Source organism: Oncorhynchus nerka, linkage group LG2 (assembly GCF_034236695.1).
Source record: "Oncorhynchus nerka isolate Pitt River linkage group LG2, Oner_Uvic_2.0, whole genome shotgun sequence".
NCBI classification, from domain to species: Eukaryota; Metazoa; Chordata; class Actinopteri; order Salmoniformes; family Salmonidae; genus Oncorhynchus; species Oncorhynchus nerka.
In genome coordinates, this window is record NC_088397.1 from 84953238 (window position 1) to 84974576 (window position 21339).

Genomic DNA, 21339 nt, shown 5'->3' on the forward strand with positions numbered 1-21339 from the left:
AGTGTTTTTGACTCAATTAGACCATGCACATTTCAAGCTTATTTTTCTACAAAAAAAGTAATGTTATTTGAGAATATTTTTGACAAGTTAGCTAACTCATTGATCCTGCTTTGTAGTATATCCGTCTGGCATAGTAAATTCACATAAATAATAACTCAACACAAACAGTATGCTTAGGCAGCATGTCAATGTCACCAAATTGTTACAAACCAACAGAAATTGTGAACCATATCTCATCCAAATTGAACTTGAAACTTGTCACCCGATGTGTGTGTGTGTGTGTGTGTGGGTGTTATCAGGGTGAGAAGAAATGGAATATCATTTCACTGGCATGGTGTGGTGCGCTCCATAAAGTTTCCTCTCAGACATCAAAGCAGGAAAGGTCAGGCATCAATCAAACGTTTTAGGTGGACATCAAACAGCTTGCATTGCCAGACCCTGACGACAGCACAGAAATAATGATGGTAAAACCTGCTATAGCACCCAGCTAATACTGAGCAATATGTTGGAGTCCAAGAGGGAACTGATACCAGTTATACCCCGACATGGGATTGGAGCTGTGGTTTCACATATTCCAAAGATGTCCATCCAAATAAAGTAGGTAAAATTTGCATCTCATAAATTATACATTTTCACAATTTGCATAAAGACTAGAACGAAAAGCAAGTATGCAACAGTAAAATGTAGTAATGTTTTTGATTATTGAGGATAAAACAGATTTATAATTAGTCTCAGATGGTTGGTGTTGATGTTTTTTTGCAATAAAAACAAGAGTTTCAGATAGTTCAGATAAACCGAAACAGGGAGAGACTGTATGAATCTGTTTGGTTCCTAGTGAGTACCCTAGTACTACAGCCAAGCAGGACTTTGGAAAACCACACCGTATAAGGGCGTACATAAAAAGCCATATCTGTAACCATGAGGTGCTTTGAAAGGCTGGTCATGGCTCACATAAACAACATCATCCCAGAAACTCCAGACCCACTCCAGGTGGTAAGGGTAGGTAACAACACATCCGCCACACTGATCCTCAATACAGGGGCCCCTCAACGGTGAGTGCTCGACCCCCTCCTTGTACTCCCTGTTCACTCATGACTGCACGGCCAGGCATGACTCCAACACCATCATTAAATTTGCCGATGACACAACAGTGGTAGGCCTGATCACCGACAACAACGAGACAGCCTATAGGGAGGAGGTCAGAGACCTGGCCATGTGATGCCAGAATAACAACCTATCCCACAATGTGATCAAGACAAGGAGATGATTGTGGACTACAGGAAAAAGAGGACCGAGCACGCCCCCATTCTAATCGACGCGGCTGCAGTGGAGCAGGTTGAGAGCTTCAAGTTCCTTGGTGTCCACATCATCAACAAACTAACATGGTTCAAGCATACCATGTCAGTTGTGAAGCGGGCACGACAAAACCTATTACCCCTCAGGAGACTGAAAAGATTTGGCATGGGTCCTCAGATCCTCAAAAGGTTCTACAGCTGCACCATCGAGAGCTGGTTGTATCACTGCCTGGTATGGCAACTGCTCGGCCTCCGACTGCAAGGAACTACAGAGGGTAATGTGAAAGGCCCATTACATCACTGAGGCCAAGCTTCCTGCCATCCAGGACCTCTATAACAGGCGGTGTCAAAGTAAGGCCCTGAAAATTGTCAAAGACTCCAGCCACCCTAGTCATAGACTGTTCTCTCTGCTACCGCACGACAAGTGTTAGCAAAGCACCAAGTGTAGGTCCAAGAGGCTTCTAAAACAGCTTCTACCCTCAAGCCAAAAGACTCCTGAACATCTAGTCAAATGGCTACCTAGACTATTCACATTGCCCCTCCCCTCTCCACACCACTGCCACTCTCTGTTGACATCTATGCATAGTCACTTTAATGAACTCTACCTACATGTACATACTACCTCCATTAACCGGTGCCGGCACCCCCCTGTATAAATGTTTTACTGCTCCTCTTTAATTACTTGTTACATTTAGCTCTTGTTCTTATCTGTATTTTTTGAAACTGCACTGTTGGTTAGGGGCTCGTAAGTAAGCATTTCAATGTAAGTAATTCACCTGTTGTATTAGGCGCATGTGACTAATACGATTTGATTCATTTCATGTTTGCTAATGACATCGTCATTATACAATCCAACTCTGTCTGTCAACACATGATATCGTGGGGTGAAGTGAGCTTGTGCACAGTTTTTCCTCCCTAAGCAAACACAAAGACTAGACTACATTAAACCTTCACAGATTTCCTTCATACATTTCTATAATAACCATCGTTTCTAAACGAATCCACATGGTAAAATGTCATGTCCTCTGTGCTTCCGTTGTTAGAGCACAGCGCCACGACACGAACAGCACTCGCTGTTGTTAGCCACTTAGGATACAAAAGTATATTATTATAATGAAGTAAATGTCTATTGGCTTAGACTAAGAATCCATCTGGCCCTTAGCCTCTATCAGGTAACTGCCAAAGTAAAGGACACACTTGAGTAAATGAAGGATAGAAAGTATATTGAAACCAGGTGCTAGAACACAGGTGTGGTTCCTGAGTTAATTAAGCAATTAAAAAATATTATTTTGGTTACCATGGCTAGAAGAACAGATCTCAGTGACTTACATTTTAAAAATATATTTCACCTTTATTTAACCAGGTAGGCCAGTTAAGAACAAGTTGTCATTTACAACTGCGACCTGGCCAAGATAAAGCAAAGCAGTGTGACACAAACAACACAGAGTTACACTTGGGATAAACAAACGTACAGTCAATAACACAAAGAATATATATACAGTGTGTGCAAATGGAGTAAGATAAGGAAGGTAAGGCAATAAATAGGCCATAGTGGTGAAATAATTATAATTGAGCAATTAAACACTGGAGTGATTGATGTACAGAAGATGAATGTGCAAGTAGAGATACTGGGGTGCAAAGGAGCAAAAATAAATAACAATATGGGGATGAGTTAGATGGGTGGGCTATTTACAGATGGGCTGTGTACAGGTGCAATGATCAATAAGCTGCTCTGACAGGTGATGCTTAAAGTTAGTGAGGGAGATATAAGAATCCAGCTTCAGAGATGATTGAAGTTTGTTCCAGTCACTGGCAGCAGAGAACTGGAAGGAAAGGTGGCCAAAAGAGCACTTGGCTTTGGGGATGACCAGTGAAATATACCTGCTGCAGCGCGTGCTATGGGTGGGTGCTGGTAAGGTGACCAGTGAAATATACCTGCTGCAGCGCGTGCTACGGGTGGGTGCTGGTATGGTGACCAGTGAAATATACCTGCTGCAGCGCGTGCTACGGGTGGGTGCTGGTATGGTGACCAGTGAAATATACCTGCTGGTGGGTGCTGGTATGGTGACCAGTGAAATATACCTGCTGCAGCGCGTGCTACGGGTGGGTGCTGGTATGGTGACCAGTGAAATATACCTGCTGCAGCGCGTGCTACGGGTGGGTGCTGGTATGGTGACCAGTGAAATATACCTGCTGCAGCACGTGCTACGGGTGGGTGCTGGTAAGGTGACCAGTGAAATATACCTGCTGCAGCGCGTGCTACGGGTGGGTGCTGGTATGGTGACCAGTGAAATATACCTGCTGCAGCGCATGCTACGGGTGGGTGCTGGTAAGGTGACCAGTGAAATATACCTGCTGCAGCGCGTGCTACGGGTGGGTGCTGGTATGGTGACCAGTGAAATATACCTGCTGCAGCGCATGCTACGGGTGGGTGCTGGTATGGTGACCAGTGAAATATACCTGCTGCAGCGCATGCTACGGGTGGGTGCTGGTATGGTGACCAGTAAAATATACCTGCTGCAGTGCGTGCTACGGGTGGGTGCTGGTATGGTGACCAGTGAAATATACCTGCTGCAGTGCGTGCTACGGGTGGGTGCTGGTATGGTGACCAGTGAAATATACCTGCTGCAGCGCGTGCTGCGGGTGGGTGCTGGTATGGTGACCAGTGAAATATACCTGCTGCAGCGCGTGCTGCGGGTGGGTGCTGGTATGGTGACCAGTGAAATATACCTGCTGCAGCGCGTGCTACGGGTGGGTGCTGGTATGGTGACCAGTGAAATATACCTGCAGGAGCGCGTGCTACGGTGGGTGCTGGTATGGTGACCAGTGAGATATACCTGCTGCAGCGCGTGCTGGTGCTGGTATGGTGACCAGTGAAATATACCTGCTGCAGCGCGTGCTACGGGTGGGTGCTGGTATGGTGACCAGTGAAATATACCTGCTGCAGCGCGTGCTACGGGTGGGTGCTGCTATGGTGACCAGTGAGATATACCTGCTGCAGCGCATGCTACGGGTGGGTGCTGGTATGGTGACCAGTGAAATATACCTGCTGCAGCGCGTGCTACGGGTGGGTGCTGGTATGGTGACCAGTGAAATATACCTGCTGCAGCGCGTGCTACGGGTGGGTGCTGGTATGGTGATCAGTGAAATATACCTGCTGCAGCGCGTGCTACGGGTGGGTGCTGGTATGGTGACCAGTGAAATATACCTGCTGCAGCGCGTGCTACGGGTGGGTGCTGGTATGGTGATCAGTGAAATATACCTGCTGCAGCGCGTGCTACGGGTGGGTGCTGCTATGGTGATCAGTGAAATATACCTGCTGCAGCGCGTGCTACAGGTGGGTGCTGGTATGGTGACCAGTGAGCTGAGATAAGGCTGGCTTTACCTTGCAAAGACGTATAGATGACCTGGAGCTAGTGGATTTGGCGACGAATATGAAGCGAGGGCTAGCCAACGAGAGCATACAGGTCGCAGTGGTGGGTAGTAGAGGGGTCTCAAAGGAGCATAGGGGAATTAAAGTGTGTGTGTGTCACAGTCACCTGGGGCCTCATTTATCAAAAAATATTAGGCTACATTTTATCCATCGCTCATTCAATAGCCATGCATGCTACCATTTATCCATCTCTCATTCAATAACCAAGCATGCTACCATTTATCCATCTCTCATTCAATAACCAAGCATGCTACCATTTATCCATCTCTCATTCAATAGCCAAGCATGCTACCATTTATCCATCGCTCATTCAATAGCCAAGCATGCTACCATTTATCCATCTCTCATTCAATAACCAAGCATGCTACCATTTATCCATCTCTCATTCAATAACCAAGCATGCTACCATGTATCCATCTCTCATTCAATAGCCAAGCATGCTACCATGTATCCATCTCTCATTCAATAACCAAGCATGCTACCATGTATCCATCTCTCATTCAATAGCCACACTTCCAATCTTTATCCATCTCTCATTCAATAACCAAGCATGCTACCATGTATCCATCTCTCATTCAATAGCCACGCATGCTACCATTTATCCATCACTCATTCAAATAGCCAAGCATGCTTGAAAGTAAATAGACCTGTAGCCTTGATAGTCTGTGACAGTCTGGATAGGCTACAGTATTGCTGTGCGATTGAAGCGAGACATCATGGCCTAACTTATTTCATCTCAGAGCCTATACCAAGGCATGAGATAGAAACATAATCATCTATTGTTAAATTAAATATTGATCAACAATTTCTCTTTTGCATAGAAGTGTGGGCTATAGCATTAACTTTTAAATTGTTTGAAAGGACAATCAATCTTTCTGAATGCGCGGGTAGTGTTTGTCACTCGCTAGGCGGCACGCATTTTTTATTTGAAAAAGGCACTGTAACATTCTCTTAAACCTCTACAGAATTGTGATCAAATTTACCAACATCTCCAAATCATACAGCAAATGATAGCGTTTTTGTTTCCATCAAATGTGAATGGAAGATGTTTTCCAGGTGGGTTTGTAGCAGGTGGGTTTGTAGCAGGTGGGTTTGTAGCCAAAATTATAGTATGTATCTGATTTATCAATGAAAACATGCGTAGGTGTTGTGTGCGACAGTTTGAAAAATGCCAATAATTTGTGGCACACGCAAATCCTAGAATCTCCATGTATGCAGAGAATTTAGTAAGAAATGTACACCTGTAGAATTTGTACCAAGGTGCATTGAAGCTGTTCGTGGCCCAACGGTGTATTAACACTATTCATGTTGGCGTTTCCTTTATTTTGGCAGTTAGATCCTGATTAGACATCTTCATTAACCTTCAGATTGTTATTTCTATAACTAAACATCTATTGGCTTGGACCAATAACAATCCATCAGGCCCATAGCCTCTACATAGATACTGATTAGACATCGTCATTAACCTTCAGATTGTTATTACTATAACTAAACATCTATTGGCTTGGACCAATAACAATCCATCAGGCCCATAGCCTCTACATAGATACTGATTGGACATCTTCATTAACCTTCAGATTGTTATTTCTATAACTAAACATCTATTGGCTTGGACCAATAACAATCCATCAGGCCCATAGCCTCTTCATAGATACTGATTAGACATCGTCATTAACCTTCAGATTGTTATTACTATAACTAAACATCTATTGGCTTGGACCAATAACAATCCATCAGGCCCATAGCCTCTACATAGATACTGATTAGACATCGTCATTAACCTTCAGATTGTTATTACTATAACTAAACATCTATTGGCTTGGACCAATAACAATCCATCAGGCCCATAGCCTCTACATAGATACTGATTAGACATCTTCATTAACCTTCAGATTGTTATTACTATAACTAAACATCTATTGGCTTGGACCAATAACAATCCATCAGGCCCATAGCCTCTACATAGATACTGATTAGACATCTTCATTAACCTTCAGATTGTTATTACTATAACTAAACATCTATTGGCTTGGACCAATAACAATCCATCAGGCCCATAGCCTCTACATAGATACTGATTAGACATCTTCATTAACCTTCAGATTGTTATTACTATAACTAAACATATATTGGCTTGGACCAATAACAATCCATCAGGCCCATAGCCTCTACATAGATACTGATTAGACATCTTCATTAACCTTCAGATTGTTATTACTATAACTAAACATCTATTGGCTTGGACCAATAACAATCCATCAGGCCCATAGCCTCTACATAGATACTGATTAGACATCTTCATTAACCTTCAGATTGTTATTACTATAACTAAACATCTATTGGCTTGGACCAATAACAATCCATCAGGCCCATAGCCTCTACATAGATACTGATTAGACATCTTCATTAACCTTCAGATTGTTATTACTATAACTAAACATCTATTGGCTTGGACCAATAACAATCCATCAGGCCCATAGCCTCTACATAGATACTGATTAGACATCTTCATTAACCTTCAGATTGTTATTACTATAACTAAACATCTATTGGCTTGGACCAATAACAATCCATCAGGCCCGTAGCCTCTACATAGATACGGATTAGACATCTTCATTAACCTTCAGATTGTTATTACTATAACTAAACATCTATTGGCTTGGACCAATAACAATCCATCAGGCCCATAGCCTCTACATAGATACTGATTGGACATCTTCATTAACCTTCAGATTGTTATTACTATAACTAAACATCTATTGGCTTGGACCAATAACAATCCATCAGGCCCATAGCCTCTACATAGATACTGATTAGACATCTTCATTAACCTTCAGATTGTTATTACTATAACTAAACATCTATTGGCTTGGACCAATAACAATCCATCAGGCCCATAGCCTCTACATAGATACTGATTGGACATCTTCATTAACCTTCAGATTGAGGGGAAAGGAATGTCAGAGTGGTGGATCGATGGAGGCAGCGATGGCTGGATCCATCTCAGCTGACACCGGAGAGGAGCAGATGGGGACAATTTAAATCTAGGCGCTAATTTACTATATAATCAATACCTGTACATCGGTGAGGATACGGTGCGTTCGTAATAATCCCACGTCGACTCCAGGTCTGGCCGGGTGAGATTAGTGGCGTAGAAGCGCCACCCGGCCTAAATAGAAGAGAGAGATAGATTAACTAAAGGAGAGAGCAGGATGAATAATAAATGGTTAGAGAAAGAAATAGAGAGAGAAGTGCATGGTTTTGCATGAATACAGCGTTTCCTTTATGTTTTCATACAAATCCTTGCGTGTACACTATATGTAGGTATGAACAGCAAGCAGGGAATTACTAAGTGAGCCCTATTACTCCATAACATCCAAGATGGCGTAGCAGTAAGTCCTGTCGTGTCGTGTCTCCTGTATATATCTCTTTCGTTTTTTACATATTTTTCTTCGCATATCTCTTTAAAAACTTTTTGCTAAACCTAAGCTTCCAAATACTCTCCTGCAACCCGCCTCACCCAATGTAGCTATTTTTCCTAAAGTATTTATATTTATATTTACTTCGGAACCGGAACCCCTCAACTGAAGCTCAACTGAAGCTAGCCAGCAAACCACTAGCCATGCTAGCGGTCTTCAGCTAACCGGTCATCAGCTAACCTTCAGCCCGGAAAGCTATCGCCAGTTCGAACAACGCGACTCTAACCAGAGCATAACGGACCTATTTATTTTTTCATCCACCGATTTCTTCCCCAGATTCCCACCGCAAATGGAACATTTTTCAGCTGGATCTTCACAACTAGCTATCTAGCTATCTACGAACTGTTAGCTTGCTAGCACAGGCCTGCTAACCGTCTGCATCGCCGCGTCCCAAACACCCATACCTGGATAACACTCGCCAGTCCAGCTTCCCTGCCCCATCCACCGCTGCCCCCTGGACACTGATCTCTTGGCCACATAGCTGATGCACGCTGGACTGTCCATTAATCACGGTACTCCATTCTGCTTGTTTGTTTTATCTGTTGGCCCCGTTGCCTAGTCAACGCCATTTTACCTGCTGTTGTCGTGCCAGCTGATTAGCTGTTGTTGTCTAACCTACTGTTTTAGCTAGCTTTCCCAATTCAACACCTGTGATTACTGTATGCCTCGCTGTATGTCTCTCTCAAATGTCAATATGCATTGTATACTGTTGTTCAGGTTAGTTATCATTGTTTTAGTTCACAATGGACCCCTTAGTTCCACTCTTCATACCCCTGATAACTCCTTTGTCCCACCTCCCACACATGCGGTGACCTCACCCATTACAACCAGCATGTCCAGAGATACAACCTCTCTCATCATCACCCGGGGCCTGGGCTTACCTCCGCTGCACCTGCACCCCACCATACCCCTGTCTGCGCATTATGCCCTGAATATATTCTACCATGCCCAGAAACCTGCTCCTCTTATTCTCTGTCCCCAACGCTCTAGGCGACCAGTTTTGATAGCCTTTAGCCGCACCCTCATACTACTCCTTCTCTGTTCCGCGGGTGATGTGGAGGTAAACCCAGGCCCTGCATGTCCCCAGGCACCCTCATTTGTTGACTTCTGTGATCGAAAAAGCCTTGGTTTCATGCATGTCAACATCAGAAGCCTCCTCCCTAAGTTTGTTTTACTCACTGCTTTAGCACACTCTGCTAACCCTGATGTCCTTGCTGTGTCTGAATCCTGGCTCAGGAAGGCCACCAAAAATTCAGAGATTTCCATACCCAACTATAACATCTTCCGTCAAGATAGAACTGCCAAAGGGGGAGGAGTTGCAGTCTACTGTCATACTTTCCAGGTCCATACCCAAACAGTTCGAACTACTAATTTTGAAAATTACTCTCTCCAGAAATAAGTCTCTCACTGTTGCCGCCTGCTACCGACCCCCCTCAGCTCCCAGCTGTGCCCTGGACACCATTTGTGAATTGATCGCCCCCCATCTAGCTTCAGAGTTTGTTCTGTTAGGTGACCTAAACTGGGATATGCTTAACACCCCGGCAGTCCTACAATCTAAGCTAGATGCCCTCAATCTCACACAAATCATCAAGGAACCCACCAGATACAACCCTAACTCTGTAAACAAGGGCACCCTCATAGACGTCATCCTGACCAACTGGCCCTCCAAATACACCTCCGCTGTCTTCAACCAGGATCTCAGCGATCACTGCCTCATTGCCTGTATCCGCTACGGAGCCGCAGTCAAACGACCACCCCTCATCACTGTCAAACGCTCCCTAAACACTTCTGTGAGCAGGCCTTCCTAATCGACCTGGCCCGGGTATCCTGGAAGGACATTGACCTCATCCCGTCAGTTGAGGATGCCTGGTCATTCTTTAAAAGCAACTTCCTCTCCATTTTAGATAAGCATGCTCCGTTCAAAAATGCAGAACCAAGAACAGATACAGCCCTTGGTTCACTCCAGACCTGACTGCCCTCGACCAGCACAAAAACATCCTGTGGCGGACTGCAATAGCATCGAAGAGTCCCCGTGATATGCAACTGTTCAGGGAAGTCAGGAACCAATACACGCAGTCAGTCAGGAAAGCTAAGGCCAGCTTCTTCAGGCAGAAGTTTGCATCCTGTAGCTCCAACTCCAAAAAGTTCTGGGACACTGTGAAGTCCATGGAGAACAAGAGCACCTCCTCCCAGCTGCCCACTGCACTGAGGCTAGGTAACACGGTCACCACCGATAAATCCATGATTATCGAAAACTTCAATAAGCATTTCTCAACGGCTGGCCACGCCTTCCGCCTGGCTTCTCCAACCTCGGCCAACAGCTCCGCCCCCCTCGCAGCTCCTCGCCCAAGCCTCTCCAGGTTCTCCTTTACCCAAATCCAGATAGCAGATGTTCTGAAAGAGCTCCAAAACCTGGACCCGTACAAATCAGCTGGGCTTGACAATCTGGACCCTCTATTTCTGAAACTATCCGCCGCCATTGTCGCAACCCCTATTACCAGCCTGTTCAACCTCTCTTTCATATCGTCCGAGATCCCCAAGGATTGGAAAGCTGCCGCAGTCATCCCCCTCTTCAAAGGGGGAGACACCCTGGACCCAAACTGTTACAGACCTATATCCATCCTGCCCTGCCTATCTAAGGTCTTCGAAAGCCAAGTCAACAAACAGGTCACTGACCATCTCGAATCCCACCCTACCTTCTCCGCTGTGCAATCTGGTTTCCAAGCCGGTCACGGGTGCACCTCAGCCACACTCAAGGTACTAAACGATATCATAACCGCCATCGATAAAAGACAGTACTGTGCAGCCGTCTTCATCGACCTTGCCAAGGCCTTCGACTCTGTCAATCACCATATTCTTATCGGCAGACTCAGTAGCCTCGGTTTTTCGGATGACTGCCTTGCCTGGTTCACCAATTACTTTGCAGGCAGAGTTCAGTGTGTCAAATCGGAGGGCATGCTGTCCGGTCCTCTGGCAGTCTCTATGGGGGTGCCACAGGGTTCAATTCTCGGGCCGACTCTTTTCTCTGTATATATCAATGATGTTGCTCTTGCTGCGGGCGATTCCCTGATCCACCTATATGCAGACGACACCATTCTATATACTTTCGGCCCGTCATTGGACACTGTGCTATCTAACCTCCAAACGAGCTTCGATGCCATACAACACTCCTTCCGTGGCCTCCAACTGCTCTTAAACGCTAGTAAAACCAAATGCATGCTTTTCAACCGATCGCTGCCTGCACCCGTATGCCCGACTAGCATCACCACCCTGGATGGTTCCAACCCTGAATATGTGGACATCTATAAGTACCTAGGTGTCTGGCTAGACTGCAAACTCTCCTTCCAGACTCATATCAAACATCTCCAATCGAAAATCAAATCAAGAGTCGGCTTTCTATTCCGCAACAAAGCCTCCTTCACTCACGCCGCCAAGCTTACCCTAGTAAAACGGACTATCCTACCGATCCTCGACTTCGGCGATGTCATCTACAAAATGGCTTCCAACACTCTACTCAGCAAACTGGATGCAGTCTATCACAGTGCCATCCGTTTTGTCACTAAAGCACCTTATACCACTCACCACTGCGACTTGTATGCTCTAGTTGGCTGGCCCTCGCTACATATTCGTCGCCAGACCCACTGGCTCCAGGTCATCTACAAGTCCATGCTAGGTAAAGCTCCGCCTTATCTCAGTTCACTGGTCACGATGGCAACACCCATCCGTAGCACGCGCTCCAGCAGGTGTATCTCATTGATCATCCCTAAAGCCAACACCTCATTCGGCCGCCTTTCGTTCCAGTACTCTGCTGCCTGTGACTGGAACGAAGTTGGAGACTTTTATCTCCCTCACCAACTTCAAACATCAGCTATCTGAGCAGCTAACCAATCGCTGCAGCTGTACATAGTCTATTGCTAAATAGCCCACCCATTTTCACCTACCTCATCCCCACACTGTTTTATTTATTTACTTTTCTGCTCTTTTGCACACCAATATCTCTACCTGTACATGACCATCTGATCATTTATCACTCCAGTGTTAATCTGCAAAATTGTAATTATTTGCCTACCTCATGCCTTTTGCACACATTGTATATAGACTCCCCCCCCCCTTTTTTCTACCTTGTTATTGACTTGTTAATTGTTTACTCCATGTGTAACTCTGTGATGTCTGTTCACACTGCTATGCTTTATCTTGGCCAGGTCGCAGTTGCAAATGAGAACTTGTTCTCAACTAGCCTACCTGGTTAAATAAAGGTGAAATAAATGTTTTAAAAACTCATGTCTTGGCAGAGGCAACTCACACTCCGATATCTATCACTTTGTGTGTACTGTCTAAGCTGTCTTTCTCTGGCCTGTGTGTGGGTGCTTTCACATCATTGTCTGATTGGGCGACTGGAGTGTTTGGCGTTTTCACATCATTGTCTGATTGGGCGACTGGAGTGTTTGGCGTTTTCACATCATTGTCTGATTGGGCGACTGGAGTGTTTGGCGTTTTCACATCATTGTCTGATTGGGCGACTGGAGTGTTTTGGGACCAGGGAAACCAAAATTAATTCTAGTAGTTGACTGAGAAGTGGGTTCAGGATCCAGAACTAGAGTACCAGGTATTGTGACATGGAAAGTTTTGCCTCATATAAACACGCTAGAATGGTGGCGTCATGTAGAATGTTTGTCTTGGAAAGAGTACCCTGAAACTGTTCATTTACATTCTTGTGGAAGCAAAGATGGTCAATTGAACCCCACCAGGACACCAGATCACTAGGATTCCATATCACCAGGATACCATATCGCCAGGATACCATATCACCTGGATTTGAGTGAAAACGCTCTAAATGTTGTTTTTTAGACTGGGTAAGCTCCTGGTTTATTTACCTGAATAAGTCCTGCCGCAGGATTCCGCCTCTTCTCAAAGTGTTTTTGTCGATGTTGCTCCTGGACCTTCAAGGCGAAGCCGGAGCCCAAGATACCCTTAGAGATACAGACAAGCTGTTAGTCACAACAACAAGCCTCTGGAAAACATGATCAATTCACAGTTACATAATGAACTCTTACTTCAGAGTAACGCTTGACTATCAAATAGCAAATGCTTCGTGGCATTCATTTTCTGAGTTTCTTCAGTAGCCCTCCATTTCCTTGCATTAAGTGCACATTAATAAGTTACTTCAGTCATTTCTTTGGATAAAAAACATCTTACTGCTGGAAGTGCAAAGAAAGATACTCCAATCAGGGTGAAGGTTGCGGCGAGAAGACGTCCGTTCCACGTTATGGGAAACTTGTCTCCGTACCCAATGGTAGTCAGGGTGATCTGAGAAGGCAATTGGCAGACATATTGAATTACACCTTTGTTATCAATATTCAGGGTGCTTTTTCCATCTCACACGAAGCTGTTACATGTAACAAGACAATCATTTCCCGAGGCTGTCATTCAGATGGTCTCTCATGAAGGGTGACATAAGAAGATACCACTTGTCATGCTAAGTCCCAAGGTTGAATTACATTAATCTCCTCTTTCTTTAGATTCTCAGTTAAGACAAGTACTGGGTGTTGTATAAGGACCTATAGAAAATATCATATTAAGAAATGCTGGGTGTTTTATAAGGACCTATAGAAATGATCCTATTAAGAAATGCTGGGTGTTTTATAAGGACCTATAGAAAATATCCTATTAAGAAATGCTGGGTGTTTTGTGGTGACTGAAATGTTGCTGGCTATTTCATGGGGACGTCCAAAAATGGTTTGTTTAAACAAGTGCTGGGTGTTTTGTTGGGACCTGACAAACTTAGCCTATTTGCAACCGCTGAGTGTTTTGTGGGGACATAAATTTCTCCTATCAGCAATCGCTGAGTGTTTCATGGGGACAGACATTGTCCTATCAGCAACCGCTGAGTGTTTCATGGGGACAGACATTGTCCTATCAGCAACCGCTGAGTGTTTCATGGGGACATACATTCTCCTATCAGCAACCGCTGAGTGTTTTGTGGGGACAGACATTGTCCTATCAGCAACCGCTGAGTGTTTTGTGGGGACAGACATTGTCCTATCAGCAACCGCTGAGTGTTTTGTGGGGACAGACATTCTCCTATCAGCAACCCGCTGAGTGTTTTGTGGGGACAGACATTCTCCTATCAGCAACCCACTGAGTGTTTTGTGGGGACATAAATTTCTCCTATCAGCAACCGCTGAGTGTTTTGTGGGGACATAAATTTCTCCTATCAGCAACCGCTGAGTGTTTTGTGGGGACATAAATTTCTCCTATCAGCAACCCGCTGAGTGTTTTGTGGGGACATACATTCTCCTATCAGCAACCGCTGAGTGTTTCATGGGGACATACATTCTCCTATCAGCAACCGCTGAGTGTTTCATGGGGACATACATTCTCCTATCAGCAACCGCTGAGTGTTTCATGGGGACATACATTCTCCTATCAGCAACCGCTGAGTGTTTCATGGGGACAGACATTCTACTATCAGCAACCGCTGAGTGTTTCATGGGGACATACATTCTCCTATCAGCAACCGCTGAGTGTTTCATGGGGACATACATTCTCCTATCAGCAACCGCTGAGTGTTTCATGGGGACAGACATTCTCCTATCAGCAACCGCTGAGTGTTTCATGGGGACATACATTCTCCTATCAGCAACCGCTGAGTGTTTCATGGGGACATACATTCTCCTATCAGCAACCGCTGAGTGTTTCATGGGACAGACATTCTCCTATCAGCAACCGCTGAGTGTTTCATGGGGACATACATTCTCCTATCAGCAACCGCTGAGTGTTTCATGGGGACATACATTCTCCTATCAGCAACCGCTGAGTGTTTCATGGGGACATACATTCTCCTATCAGCAACCCGCTGAGTGTTTCATGGGGACATACATTCTCCTATCGGCAACCGCTGAGTGTTTTGTGGGGACATACATTCTCCTATCAGCAACCGCTGAGTGTTTCATGGGGACAGACATTCTCCTATCAGCAACCGCTGAGTGTTTTGTGGGGACATACATTCTCCTATCAGCAACCGCTGAGTGTTTCATGGGGACAGACATTCTCCTATCAGCAAACCGCTGAGTGTTTCATGGGGACAGACATTCTCCTATCAGCAACCGCTGAGTGTTTTGTGGGGACATACATTCTCCTATCAGCATCCGCTGAGTGTTTCATGGGGACAGACATTCTCCTATCAGCAACCGCTGAGTGTTTCATGGAGACATACATTCTCCTATCAGCAACCCGCTGAGTGTTTCATGGGGACAGACATTCTCCTATCAGCAACCGCTGAGTGTTTTGTGGGGACATACATTCTCCTATCAGCAACCCGCTGAGTGTTTCATGGAGACAGACATTATCCTATCAGCAACCCGCTGAGTGTTTCATGGAGACAGACATTGTCCTATCAGCAACCGCTGAGTGTTTTGTGGGGACATACATTATCCTATCGGCAACCGCTGAGTGTTTCATGGGGACTTACATTCTCCTATCAGCAACCCGCTGAGTGTTTCATGGAGACAGACATTGTCTATCGGCAACCGCTGAGTGTTTCATGGGGACAGACATTGTCCTATCAGCAACCCGCTGAGTGTTTCATGGGGACAGACATTGTCCTATTAGCAACCGCTGAGTGTTTCATGGAGACAGACATTGTCCTATTAGTAACCACTGGGAAGGGTTTGGAAGAACATGTGGAACCAGACTGAGAGTGACTTACCAGGCCCCACCACAGTGCGTCTGCGTAGGTCTCAAACTGGTCGTTGTCCTCTTTTTCTGCCAGGTAGACCAGGAAGGACGCCAGGATGAGGCAGAGGAAGCCGATGTACCACGCCGTGATCAGCTCCTGCAAAAAGTCAAAGATCAGAAAGAAATGAAAACAATACAGCTACTGCATATTCATTTCAAGATCAGAGTATCGAAGCGATATTACCTTTGAGAGGAAACTTGCTTTATTAGATGAATAGATGCTACCTATTTGCATATTTATTTTATGACCAGAGTATGAATAAAAAATATTGCATTTATTTATTTTTTACCTTTATTTAACTAGGCAAGTCAGTTAAGAACAAATTCTTATTTTACAATGACGGCCTACCGAGGAACAGACTTTGACTTTGTCAGCTCGAGGATTCAATCCAGCAACCTTTCTGTTACTGGCTCAATGCTCTAACCACTAGGCTACCTGCCCCTCCCCTCTAACCACTAGGCTACCTGCCACCCCCCCCCCCCTCTAACCACTAGGCTACCTGCCACCCCAAAATTGGGCTCTCTAATAGGCAGATGCAAAAAGTATGAAACTAGAGGTGAGTATGGTTACCAGTGTTAGGGAGTAGTGATCTACATGTCATTCAACTAGTAATATAAATACATTTTGCAGTAGCTTGGTGGAACTAAATTCAAATCTTGGTAGTGTTTTCAGTAGTTAATTACTTTACCATGAAGTGGTGTACTACTGCAACTACACGCTACTTTTTTTTGCAAAAATAAAACATGGTTAGGCAATATTTGCCTTTCTTTTTCAGCATCAGACCTGTCCAATTCTCACTTGAAACGTATTTTTTGTGTTTAATAGGTTAAATGACACATTCTGTTAACATCTGACTCCAGATCTGTTCTTGTAATTTGTAGTCTATGACATTTCTGATTTAGATATGATAATTCTTCACCAAGTAGTTTTTGAACTACTTTTTCAAAGTAACTTTAGGTAACTCAACTATTACTGAACAAAAATATAAAAGCAACATGTCAATGATTTTATAGAGTTACAGTTAATTTAAGGAAATCAGTCAATCTAAATAAATTGACGCAGCCATGGGTGGGCCTGGGAGGGCTTAGTCCCACCTATTGGGGAGCTACTTGTTCTCCACAAAAGGGCTATATTACAAACAGAAATATTCCAGGTGGCTGGTCTCAGAGGATCCGCCAGGTGAAGAAGCTGAATGTGAAGGTCCTGGGCTGGCGTGGTTACACGTGGTCTGTGGTGAAGAAGCTGAATGTGAAGGTCCTGGGCTGGCGTGGTTACAAGTGGTCTGCAGTTGTGAGGCCAATTAGACATACTGCCAAATTCATATTATCTAACGTACAGTGCCTTCTGAAAGTATTCAGACCCTTTGACTTGTTCCACATTTTGTTAGGTTACAGCCTTATTCTAAAATTGATTAAATTGTTTTTTTTCTTCATCAATCTACACACAATACCACATAATGACTAAGTGAAAACAGGTTTTTAGAAATGTTTGCTAATTTATAAAAAATTAAATCATCTTTGGCAGCGATTACACCCTTGAGTCTTCTTGGGTATGACACTACAAGCTTGCCACACCTGTATTTTGGGAATTTCTCCCATCCTTCTCTGCAGATCCTCTCAAGCTCTGTCAGGTTGGATGGTGAGCGTTGCTGCACAGCTATTTTCAGGTCTCAACAGAGATGTTAGATCGGGTTGAAGTCTGGGCTCTGGCTGGGCCACTCAAGGACATTTAGAGACTTGTCCCGAAGCCACGTTGTCTTGGCTGTGTGCTTAGGGTTGTTGCCCTGTTAGAAGGTGAACCTTCATCCCAATCCTGTGCGCTCTGGTGCAGGTTTTCATCAAGGATCTCTCTGTTCTTTGCTAGGTTCATTTTTGCCTCGATCATGACTAGTCTCCCAGTCTCTGCCGTTGAAGAACATCCACACAACATGATGCTGCTACCACCATGCTTCACTGTAGGGATGGTGCTTGGCATCCCGGCCAAAGGGTTCAATCTTGGTTTCATCATAACAGTGAATCTTGTTTCTCATGGTCTGAGAGTCTTTTGGCAAACTCCAAACGGGCTGTCATGTGCCTTTTACTGGGGAGTGGCTTCCGTCTGGTCACTCTACCATAAAGGTCTGAATGGTGGAGTGCTGCAGAGATAGTTGTCCTTCTGGAAGGTTCTACCATCTCGTAGAGGTACTCTAGAGCTCTGTCAGAGAGTCCATCGGGTTCTTGATCACCTCCCTGACCAAGGCCCTTCTCCCCCGATTTCTCAGTTTGGCCGGGCAGCCAGTTCTAGGTTTTGGTGTTTCCAAACTTCTTCCATTCAAGAATGATGGAGGCCACTGTGTTCTTGGGGACCTTCAATGCTGCAGACATTTTTTGGTACCCTCCCCCAGATCTGTGTCTCGCCACAATTCTGTCTCGGAGCTCTTCGGATAATTCCTTCGACCTCATGGCTTGGTTTTTGCTCTGGCATGCACTATTAACTGTGGGACTCTATGTAGATAGGTGTGTGTCTTTCCAAATCATGTCCAATCAATTGAATTTACCACAGGTGGACTCAATTCAAGATGTAGAAACATCAAAGATGATCAATAGAAACAGGATGCACCTGACCTCAATTTCGAGACTCATACCAAAGGGTCTGAATACTTGTAAATAAGGTATTTCTGTTTTGAATATTTTTCTACATTTGCTAAAATGCATAAAATCTGTTTTCACCTTGTCATTATCGGGTATTGTGTGTAGATTTTTATATATTTAATCCATTTTAGAAGAAGGCCGTAACATAACTAAATTTGGAAAAAGTCAAGGGGTCTGAATACTTTCCGGAGGCACTATATGAATTTAGTGTAAACAGAGCACCAGCACATTTTCACATTTACATTTGACATTTTAGTCATTTAGCAGACACTCTTATCCAGAGCAACTTACTATGACTAAGATTTTATTTTTTATTTAACTAGGCAAGTCAGTTAAGAACAAATTCTTATTTACAATGACGGCCTACCAAAAGGCAAAAGGCCTCGGGGGCCTGGGATAAAAAAATAAAGATTTTAAAAAGACAATATAAATATAGGACAAAAAGATGGTGGTTGTCCCACCTAGATATCTGATGATGAATGCACTGACTGCAAGTCAAATGTCCCTAAATAAAGTCGCTTTCATCAAAGTCAGTCAAGTGGAGTTAGAACCTCTTGCCTCAAAGAATTATGTTCAATCAGAAAGTCTCTGTTAAATATCAACATCCAGGAGAAAAACCCTTCCTTTATCAGTGTTAATATATTGCAACACGACAAGGCTGCACATCTATCTAGCTGTTCCATCTCACAGGCAGGCAGAAGACCGGTAACGGTGTGTACGAGCCAAATCCAATAAGAGTCCATAGTCCATGGCAGCTTTCGCCTCTGCACTGTCAGACTCAGGACCTGATCCATTTTGCCCTGACATACTTCTCTACCAGGAGATCTCATTAGACACTCCACCGCCCTCTGCTCTTCCTCTCCCCGGCTCTCTATGGGGACTGTGTTGCTATGCATCACTGGGAGACACTTAAGGAGCCACTCTGGGAACCACTGGGAGACACTCTTATTCCCCATTGAGAGTGCTCAATTTATCAGACCAAATGTGTGTTCCAAATGGAACCCTATTTCCTATATAGTGCACTACTTTTGACCGGAGCTCTATGAGCCCTGGTCAAAAGTAGTGCACTACATAGAGCATAGGGTGCTATTTGGGACGCAGTCCAAGCTTCGGGAGCCTTTGATAAATTGAAGGGTACATCTAGTTAGTTAAAGTGGGTACGCAGATCGGTCACAGCATGCCCTTTGGAGAGCTTGATGATGAGTTGTTTTCTGTACTGTGGGTGTATTAGATCAATCTGAGAGCTGCAATGTAATGTCCCCAGAAGTTGTTGTTCGGCAGATGGTTGTTGAAGTCACCTGTCAATCAGTCTGGTTAGAGGGTGGGGACAGTGTTAATGTCATACAGCTGGTTGTGTGATCAATGAACTTAGATCGATACATTTGACATGTGGTATCAGTTGACTTGACTTGTCTGTGGAAGTTCAAATCTAGATATTGGATTTATAGAAACATGCTGCAATGCAGGCAAGGAGCCAGATTGGGGTGGCAAGGTACTGCCCATCAGATCAATCAATCACACACACTCCATCCAGCCCTGGTCTTTGATTACCTTGCTGTGAGCGTAGACGACTGATCCTAGGAGTTTCCAGGTGCCTCCACGGCGGTCCATCCGGATCATGCGCAGGATCTGCAGGAACCTCAAACTCCGGATGGCCGACGTAGCAAAGACGTTCCCCTGGGTTCCCGCCGCCAGCACAGAGATGGACGCAATCAGCACCATGACGTCTGGGAAAGATGGACATTTATCCAAAATGTTCAAAATCATTCAAAAAGTATATATTAAATTCCACACATTAATTTATTTTTGTGCATGTACTGGATGTATATTTGTATGTGATATGTTTAAAAATATATATATCACAGGACATTAAAAAAAAATCAACCTTAAGAGTATATAAAACACATGGACAATAAATGGACAACAGAGTTGAATTCAGAATTCAGTTGTGAGGAAATCAAGGATCTCTATACAGTTCAATACACAACCTGACCCACATTTTCCTCTGAAAACATCACTTCTCTACAGTTTATTGTGGGGTTCCCCAACTGGGGAATTTGGTAGTAATTTTGGTAATTACCAGAAAATATATGTCAATCTATCGTAACTTTGATATCTTATACTTGAGTAACAATGTTTTATTTATTTATATAAAGTATAAAAAATGCATATCTGTGTCCATGAGTTTCTAGAAGACAGAACATATGGTCTAATTAATGAAAAAGCATCTAATCAACAATGGTATTATTTTCAATTCAGTTAAATAAAGGATAAATAAAAAAGACTTTTTTCACAACTGCCACCAGTTTGACGCCAAAACATTGACAACAAATACATATTGACAAAGTAAAATAAATAAGGATATTTCATGATGAAACTCTCATGTAAGTTGTTTTGTCTGCTGCTGTTGGACCAGGTCTCTCTTATCTCTCTTATCTCAATGAGAAAAACCTCAATAAATAAAGGTAAAACATATTTTTTAAATAAATGCTTTCACTAAGTTGATGGTTTATATTTAAGATGTTTTACAGATTTGTCATTCGATATATATATTTGATCATATTTCATTATTTTCTATATTGTACATGTGATAAGGCCACACAGAGGGCCAGAGATAATCTGAAGTACCCAAAAGGGCAACTAGATGTCTTGTGATAGATTACAATAAAATCCTTGAAAGATACAACAATTCTGATAGTTTACTGGTAAACTTGGAAAGTTTCCAGTAATATACCTTCCCTGACAATCCACTCAAGAAAAAAAA

General features: G+C 43.9%; 1 protein-coding gene across 1 annotated transcript in view; it reads right to left on the bottom strand.

Annotated features, from left to right (window-relative positions):
• Positions 1-21339, bottom strand: part of LOC115143990 (potassium voltage-gated channel subfamily KQT member 2-like) — a 71620-nt gene that overhangs the window by 23792 nt on the left and 26489 nt on the right. The window contains exons 4-8 of the mRNA XM_065004081.1: positions 20127-20302; positions 15916-16041; positions 13404-13514; positions 13082-13177; positions 7803-7897 (exon numbers count right to left, since the gene is read on the bottom strand). Of these exons, the coding sequence (XP_064860153.1) occupies positions 7803-7897; positions 13082-13177; positions 13404-13514; positions 15916-16041; positions 20127-20302 (604 nt within the window). The remainder of the gene's footprint in view (positions 1-7802; positions 7898-13081; positions 13178-13403; positions 13515-15915; positions 16042-20126; positions 20303-21339) is intronic.